The following is an 8,151-nucleotide window of genomic DNA, read 5'->3' as shown; positions in this document are numbered from 1 at the left end:
CACTGTGCCACCCAGACCTGCTGGGACCTGCCAGGAACACTGGGACCTCCTGTGCCACCAGGACCTACCACCACTGGGACCCACCATGCCACTGGGACCTGCTGGGACCACCGGGACCCACTGTGCCACCCAGACCTGCTGGGACCTGCCAGGAACACCGGGACCTGCTGTGCCACCAGGACCTACCACCACTGGGACCCACCATGCCACTGGGACCTGCTGGGACCACCGGGACCCACTGTGCTACTCGGACCTGCTGGGACCCGCCAGGACCACCAGGACCACCGGGACCCACCACCACCAGGACCACCGGGACCCACCACCACCGGGACCACCGGGACCCACCGCACCCACGGCCTCCCCGCTCACCTTGCAGCCGCAGGCGGCCAGCGCGGGGGCGAGCGCCAGGCTGACCTTGTCGCCCACGCCGCCCGTGGAGTGCTTGTCCACCAGCCGCCCCCGCCAGCCCGGCGGCCACGCCAGCGCCCGGCCCGAGGCCGCCATGGCCCGCGTCAGCGCCAGCGTCTCCTCCGCGTCCATGCCCCGCAGCCGGATGGCCATCAGCATGGCGCCTGCGGGCGGCGGGCCCGTGGGGCGGCCGGCGGCACCGGCCCCACGGCGGTGGCCCTGCTGCCCCCGCGCCCCGTGGGGCCCCGCTGCCCCCGCGCCCCGCAGTGGGGTCCCCATCGCCCCTGCACCCCACGGGGCCCACTGCCACTGCACCCCACGGGTCCCCATCGCCCCTGCACCCCACGGCGGGGTCCCCATCGCCTCTGTGCCCCACGGGTCCCCGTCACTCCCACGCCCCATGGCAGGGTCCCTGTCACCCCTGTGCCCCACAGGTCCCCATCGCCCCATGGTGGAGTCCCTGCCACCCCTGTGCCCCAGAGGTCCTCATCACTCCTGCGTCCCACGGACACCCACCACTCCCGTGCCCCACGGCAGGGTCCCTGCCACCCCTGTGCCCCATGGTCCCCATTGCCCCATGCCCCACAGGTCCCCATTGCTCCCGTGCCCCGTGGTGGAGTCCCTGCCACCCCTGTGCCCCATGGTCCCCATTGCCCCGTGCCCCACAGGTCCCCATCAGTCCTGTGCCCCATGGCAGAGTCCCTGCCACTCCTGTGCCCCACAGGTCCCCATTACCCCCTGCCCCATGGGTCCCCATCACTCCCGTGCCCATGGCGGAGTCCGCACTGCTCCTGTGCCCCATGGCAGGGTCCCCACCACCCCTGCACCCCACAGGTCCCCACTGCCCCTGCGCCCCACAGGTCCCCACTGCTCCCACGCCCCATGGCGGGCTCTGCACTGCCCCTGTGCCCCACAGGTCCTCACTGCCCCTGTGCCCCACAGGTCCCCATCACCCCTGCACCCCACAGGCCCCTGCCACTCCTGTGCCCCACAGGTCTTTATCACTCCCACGCCCCATAGCAGGGTCCCTGCCACGCCTGCACCCCCCAGGTCCCCGTCAGTCCTGCACCCCACGAGTCCCCGCCGTGCCCTGCAGACCCCCAGTCTGACACCCCCGGGACACCCCGCCCTGGGGTCCGGCGGGGCACCCCCTGCACGCCCGGCCGTGTCCCCACGTCGTGTCCCCCCGGCCACGTCCCCCACCACATCCCGCCAGGCCGGCCCTTGGCCATGGCTCCCCTGCCGTGTCCCCTGCTGCGTCCCCTGCCGTGTCCTCCTGCCACGCACCCCGTGCACCCCCCAGGTCCCCTTTCGTGTCCCCTTGCCATCCCTCAGCCCTGCCCTGCCGTGTCCCCACCGTGCCCTCACCATGTCCCGCTGCGCCCCATGGTGTCCCTGTGCCCCCGTGGTGCCCCACTGTGCCCCGTGCCCCTGCTGTGCCCTACACCCCCGCCGTGTCCCTGTGCCTCGTGGTGGCCCTGTGCCCCATAGTGCCCCATGTCCCCATGGTGCCCCATGTCCCCACGGTGCCCCACAGTGCCCCGTGCCCCTGCTGTGCCCCTGTGCCCCATAGTGCCCCATGTCCCCACGGTGCCCCGCTGTGCCCCGTGCCCCTGCCGTGCCCCTGTGCCCCATGGTGCCCCGTGTCCCCACAGTGCCCTGCTGTGCCCCATAGTGCCCCTGCCGTGCCCCTGTGCCCCATGGTGCCCCGTGTCCCCACAGTGCCCTGCTGTGCCCCATGCCCCTGCCGTGCCCCTGTGCCCCATAGTGCCCCATGTCCCCACGGTGCCCCACAGTGCCCCGTGCCCCTGCCGTGCCCCTGTGCCCCATGGTGCCCCATGTCCCCACAGTGCCCTGCTGTGCCCCATAGTGCCCCTGCCGTGCCCCTGTGCCCCATAGTGCCCCATGTCCCCACGGTGCCCCACAGTGCCCCGTGCCCCTGCTGTGCCCCTGTGCCCCATGGTGCCCCGTGTCCCCACAGTGCCCTGCTGTGCCCCGTGCCCCTGCCGTGCCCCTGTGCCCCATGGTGGCCCGGTGCCCCGTGGTGCCCCGTGTCCCCGCGGGGCCGCGGCCGCCCGCACCGATCTGGCCCTCCTGGACGGTGCCGGCCGTGACGCCCTGCACGAAGCGCTCGATCTCCTCGTCGCTCAGCCGCTCGCCGTCGCGCTTCCTCCGGATCAGCGCCGGGATGGAGGCCTCGGCGGCCATCGCCCACGCCGCACCTCGCAGCCCTGCCCGCCCGCGGCGGCTCCCGGTCCCCGTCCTGCTCCCGGTGCCGGTCCCGGTGCCGTCCCGCCCCGTCCCGTCCCACCCCCGAGGCGTCGCGGCGGCTGGACTCTGCCCCAGCGTGCGGAGCAGCGGCAACGGGCCAGCACCACCGCCCCGCGCCCGGGGCGAGCTCCGTGTCCCCGGGGCTCCCGGGGCTCTGCCGGGGCGGCGGCGGCTCCGGAGCTGCTCCTGGTGCCGGGACGGGCACAAGGGCCACCGCTCCGGGTGCAGGGATGGGCACAGGGGCCACCGCTCCGGGTGTGGGGACGTGCGGGGACGGGCACAAGGACCACCGCTCCCGGTGCGCTGGGACGTGCTGGGACGGGCACAGGAGCCACCACACCTGGTGCACCGGGACGTGCTGGGACGGGCACAGGAGCCACCACACCTGGTGCACCGGGACGTGCTGGGACGGGCACGAGAGCCAGAGTTCCTGGTGTGCCAGGACGTGCAGGGACAGGCACAAGGGCCACCACACCTGGTGCACGGGGACGTGCAGGGACGGGCACAAGGGCCACCACTCCCAGTGCACCGCGATGTGCACAGGGGCCACCGCTCCTGGTGCAGGGACGTGCCGGCATGTGCACAAGGGCCACCGCTCCCGGTGCGCTGGGACGTGCAGGGACGGGCACAAGGGCCAGCGCTCCTGGGGCACTGGGACGTGCAGGGATGTGCACAGGGGCCAGAGTTCCTGGTGCACTGGGACGTGCACAGGGGCCACCGCTCCTGGCGCTGGGACGTGCCGGCATGTGCACAAGGGCCACCGCTCCTGGCGCTGGGACGTGCAGGGACGGGCACAAGGGCCAGGGCTCCTGGTGCACCGGGACATGCACAGGGGCCACCACTCCTGATGCAGGGATGTGCAGGGACAGGCACAAGGGCCACCACCCCCAGTGCACCGGGATGTGCTGGGACGGGCACAGGAGCCACCACACCTGGTGTGCCAGGACGTGCTGAGACGGGCACAAGAGCCAGAGTTCCTGGTGCGCCAGGACGTGCTGGGACGGGCACAAGGGCCACCACCCCCAGTGCACCGGGATGTGCTGGGACGGGCACAGGAGCCACCACACCTGGTGTGCCAGGACGTGCTGAGACGGGCACAAGAGCCAGAGTTCCTGGTGCGCCAGGACGTGCAGGGACAGGCACAAGGGCCACCACACCCGGTGCCGGGACGTGCACAGGGGCCACGACTCCCGGTGTGCCGGGACATGCAGGGACGGGCACAAGGGCCAGCACTCCTGGTGCAGGGATGGGCACAAGGGCTCCCGGTGCTTGGACATGCTGGGATGGACACAAGGGCCAGCGCTCCTGGGGCACTGGGAGGTGCCGGGATGTGCACAGGGGCCAGAGTTCCTGGTGCTGGGACATGCAGGGACGGGCACAAGGACCATGGGTCCCGGTGCGCCGGGATGTGCTGTTACGGGCGTAAGGGCCACCGCGCCTGGTGCTGGGATGTGCAGGGACAGGCACAAGGGCCACCACGCCTGGTGCACTGGGAGATGCACCAGGGCCACCGCTCCCGGTGCAGGGACATGCGGGGATGTGCAGGGACATGCCGGGCCTCCCGGTGTGCGCAGCGTGCCCCCTCCCCGCCCAGCCTCGCCGCCCGTGCCCCCCCGGCGACGCACGGCACTGGGAGACGGCTCTTTGCAAGGCGTCGTGTTGCGGCCCCGCGGCGCCCGGCCCGCCTAGTCGGGCACCTCCAGCACCAGCGGCGCCAGGTAGTCCGAGTGCCGCACGCCGAAGGTGATGCCGCGGGGCCGGCCGCGCTGCGGGGCGAGGGGGCGGCCGTCAGCCCCACGGGGCGCCCCACGCCGCGGCCGCCCCCCAACCCGTCCCCCCTCACCTTCTCGGGGCTGTAGGCGCCGGGGCCGGGCTGCCGGGAGCCGGCGGCGGGCGGCGGGTTGCGCGGCTGCATGCTGTACCGCGGCGCCCGGCGCTTGTACACGTCGGCGTCCACCACGCGGTAGCCGCAGGGCCCCGGCGTCTGCGGGCGGAGGCGGTGAGGGGCCGCCGGCCGCCCCGGTCCCCCCCCCCCCGGTCCCCCCCCCGCCCCGTCTCACCTTGCTGAGGTCGGCGCAGAAGCTGCCGGCGGGGCGGCGGCCCAGGATGGAGAAGGTGGGCGCCGAGCTGCGACCCACCACGCGGGGACCCAGCATGGGCGGCAGCTCGTAGGCGGCGGGGCCTGGGCGAGACGGGCTCAGCGGGGCCGGCGGTGACGGCGGCGGTGACGGCGGCGGCGGCTCCCGGGCCGGCCCCGGGCCCTACCTGGCGTCTGCTGGGCGGCGCGGCCGGCGGTGCGGGCGGCGAGGGAGTGCGCGGGGGCGCGGGGGAAGGCCCACTTGCCCGCCAGCTCCGGGCGGTAGCGACCTGCGGCGAGGGCGGGCGCTGGCACCGGGCCGCCGTCCCCGTCCCCGTCCCCATCGTCCCCGTCGTCCCCACCTGGCCCCGGCGTGCGGAAGGGCGGCGGGTCGCGGGGGCGGCCGTGCAGGGAGAAGGCCGGGGAGGCGTCGCGGCCCCTGGCCGTGGTGCGCGCCGGCACCAGGTAGGCCGGCCCCGGCGAGCAGGCGTCCCGCGGCTGCGCCCGGCGGCTGCCCAAGCTGTAGGCGGGCGCCCGGTGCCGCGACGGGTCGTGCAGCTGGTAGCCTGCGGCGCCGGGGAGCCACGGACGCCCTGGGGCCCTGCCGCTCCGTCCCGCCACCCCACGGCTCCGTCCCGCATCCCACAGCTCCATCCTGCTGCCCCATGGCTCCATCCGCACCCCACGGCTCCGCACCATGCCCCACAGCTCCGTCCCATGCCCCACCGGTCCCATTCTGCCATCCCGTGGCTCCATCCCGCATCCCACAGCTCCATCCTGCTGCCCCACGGCTCCGTCCCGTGCCCCCCCCAGCCCCATCCCGCTGCCCCATGGCTCCATCCCGTGCCCCACGGCTCCTTCCAGCTGCCCCGTGGCTCCTTCCCATGGCACCAATGGCTCCATCTTGAGTCCCACAGCTCCATCCTGTGCCCCATAGCTCCATCCCATGCACCACCGGCCCCATCCCACATCCCACAGCTCTGTCCCATGCCCCATGGCTCCATCTTGCTTCCCCATGGCTCCTTCCCGTGCCACCAATGGCTCCATCCCACATCCCACAGCTCCGTCCCATGGCACTGATGGCTCCATCCCGCTGCCCCATGGCTCCATCCCACACCCCGCAGCTCCGTCCCACCACCCCACGGCTCCATCCCGCTGCCCCACAGCTCCATCTTGCCACCCCACTGGCCTCGTCCCACCACCCCATGGCTCCGTCCCACCGCCCCACGGCTCCGTCTTGCACCCCACAGCTCCGTCCCACACCCCATGGCTCCATCCCGTGCCCCACAGCCCTGTCCCACTGCCCCGCAGCTCCATCCCGCTGCCCCACGGCTCCATCCTACCGCCCCGGCAGCTCCTGGCCTCCGGCCTGCCCGCCCGGCCGCCCCGCTCGCCCCCCGCTCACCTACGCTGCTGGGGAGCCGGTACTTGGGCCCGGGGCTGGTGTAGAGGGCCGCGATGGGCCCCCGGGGCCGGTGGGGCCGCCAGGTGCCCACCCAGCCGTCGGCCGACATGCCGGGCGAGCCCCTCCGAGCGGGACCTGCGGCGGGGGGGGGGGGGGTGCGGAGCCGTGGGGTACCCGGGCGCCCGGGGCCGAGCTGCCCCCCGAGATGTGGGGGCCCCGCGGCCGGGACGCGAGCGGCTCTGCCTCGGCCCAGCGGCACGGTAGCGGCGGTGGCGGCGGCGGCTCCGGCAGCCTGCGGCTCCGCTCGGCCGCTGTCACAATGGGCCGGGGGGGCGGAAGGGCTAGAAGCCCCCCCCGGGCTCCGCCGGCCCCCGGCCGCGGCTTGCGGGGAGCAGGGATGAAGCCCCGGGAGGAAGGTCCCCGCTCCCCGGGAGTGCAGCCCCGGCATCCCAGGAATTCAGCTCCTGGAGCCTGGGGATGGAGCCCCAGCACCCCGGGGAGGAAGGACCCGCTCCCCAGGGATGCAGCTCCCGGCAGCGCCTAGATTAACCCCCCCGCACCCAAGGGTTGCAGCCCTGGGCATCCCGGGGATTCAGCCCTCAGCACCCCAGGGAAAAAGCCTTCTGGATCCCATGGGTGAGACCTCCAGATTCCCAGGGATGTGGCTCTCAGCCTCCCAGGGATGCAGCCCTCAGTGTCCCAGGGATGAAGCCCTCAGTGTCCCAGGGATGAAGCCCTCAGTGTCCCAGGGATGAAACCCCCATCGCCCTGGGGACAAAGCCCTCAGTGTCCCAGGGATGTGGTCCTCAGCGTCCCAGGGATGAAGCTCCTGGCACCCTGGGGACAAAGCCCTGTGGATCCTGTGGATGAAACCTCTAGGATCCCAGGGATGCAGCCCTCAGTGTCCCAGGGATGCAGCCCCCCAGCCTCCGGGGGATGAAGCTCCCAGCACCATGGGGATGCAGTCCCCAGCATCTCTTGGAGTAGACTCCCCACACCCAAGGGATACAGCCCCTGGAATCCAATGGATTCAGCCCCTGGAACACCAGGGATGAAGCCCCAACGCCCTGGGGATGCAGCCCCCAGCATCTGATGGGCGAAACCTCCGGCAGTGAAAGGATTGCATCCCTCAGCATCCCATGGATGAAGCCCCCAGGATGAAGCCCCCCAGACGGGCTGGGCTGGGGACGGTGCCTTACCGGGTCTGCCTGGGTTTGGGGAGGTTTCCCGGTCCGGCCGCAGAGCTCTCCTCCTTCCCTCGCCAGCCAGTTACTATGGCACCGAGGACAACAAACCCGCGGCAGCCCTGCGCTTGCAGCCCTGGCTCGGGGCAGGGCGATGGTGGCCCGGGGCTGGGCAGGGCCTGACCGACTATGGCCATGACCCCCCCGGCGGCACTCTGCAGGCTGGGACCCCCCGAACCGCCCCTGTGCAGGGACCAGGAACCCAGCACCCTCGTGGCCTTTCCAGCCCAGGCAGGGCTGTTGCAGCCCGGGACACTGCTGATGTGTGCAGTGATGCAGTGATGCAGTGCTGGGACGCTCTGCTGCTGTGTGCAGTGATGCAGTGATGCAGTGCCGGGATGCTCCCCAGCCGCGTGCAGTGATGCGGTGATGGGACGCTGCCCAGCTGCATGCAGTGATGCAGTGCCAGGATGCTCCCCAGCCGTGTGCGGTGATGCAGTGATGCAGTGCCAGGACGCTCTGCTGCCGTGTGCAGTGATGCAGTGCCGGGATGCTCCGCAGCCGTGTGCAGTGATGCAGGGATGCAGTGCCGGGATGCTCCCCAGCCGCGTGCGGGGACGCGGTGCCGGGTGTGACCGGCCAATAAAGCCCCACAGTGGGAGAAGTCTCAGAGGAGACAGATGAGGGCGAGGTGCCCATGGAGCTCAGGAGTAATGCAGGATGTGACTCATTGACCACGTCTGCACACGAAGCGGAGCAGAGGGTGGCCTTTGGTTTAGACGAGCAGTGCAAATGTTTCTCCCCGA

The 8,151-nt window shown here is 72.6% G+C and overlaps 2 protein-coding genes across 2 annotated transcripts; both read right to left on the bottom strand.

Moving 5' to 3' along the window:
• Nucleotides 1-243: 243 nt before the first annotated feature.
• On the bottom strand, nt 244-2,718 carry TYMP (thymidine phosphorylase). The gene is made up of 2 exons (XM_064505371.1): nt 2,490-2,718; nt 244-572 (listed from the first exon to the last, which is right to left on the bottom strand). The coding sequence occupies exons 1-2, from the start codon at nt 2,614-2,616 to the stop codon at nt 244-246; spliced, it is 456 nt and encodes a 151-aa protein (XP_064361441.1). The 5' UTR covers nt 2,617-2,718.
• A 1,635-nt stretch (nt 2,719-4,353) lies between these two features.
• Nucleotides 4,354-7,412, bottom strand: CIMAP1B (ciliary microtubule associated protein 1B). Its single transcript, XM_064510320.1, has 7 exons — nt 7,361-7,412; nt 6,162-6,296; nt 5,119-5,322; nt 4,945-5,046; nt 4,740-4,861; nt 4,523-4,663; nt 4,354-4,445 (listed from the first exon to the last, which is right to left on the bottom strand). The coding sequence occupies exons 2-7, from the start codon at nt 6,268-6,270 to the stop codon at nt 4,365-4,367; spliced, it is 759 nt and encodes a 252-aa protein (XP_064366390.1). The 5' UTR covers nt 6,271-6,296; nt 7,361-7,412; the 3' UTR covers nt 4,354-4,364.
• Nucleotides 7,413-8,151: the final 739 nt, after the last annotated feature.

The sequence above is a fragment of the Dromaius novaehollandiae genome, chromosome 1, assembly GCF_036370855.1.
Source record: "Dromaius novaehollandiae isolate bDroNov1 chromosome 1, bDroNov1.hap1, whole genome shotgun sequence".
Taxonomy (NCBI): domain Eukaryota; kingdom Metazoa; phylum Chordata; class Aves; order Casuariiformes; family Dromaiidae; genus Dromaius; species Dromaius novaehollandiae.
This window is presented reverse-complemented; position numbering and strand designations above follow the sequence as displayed.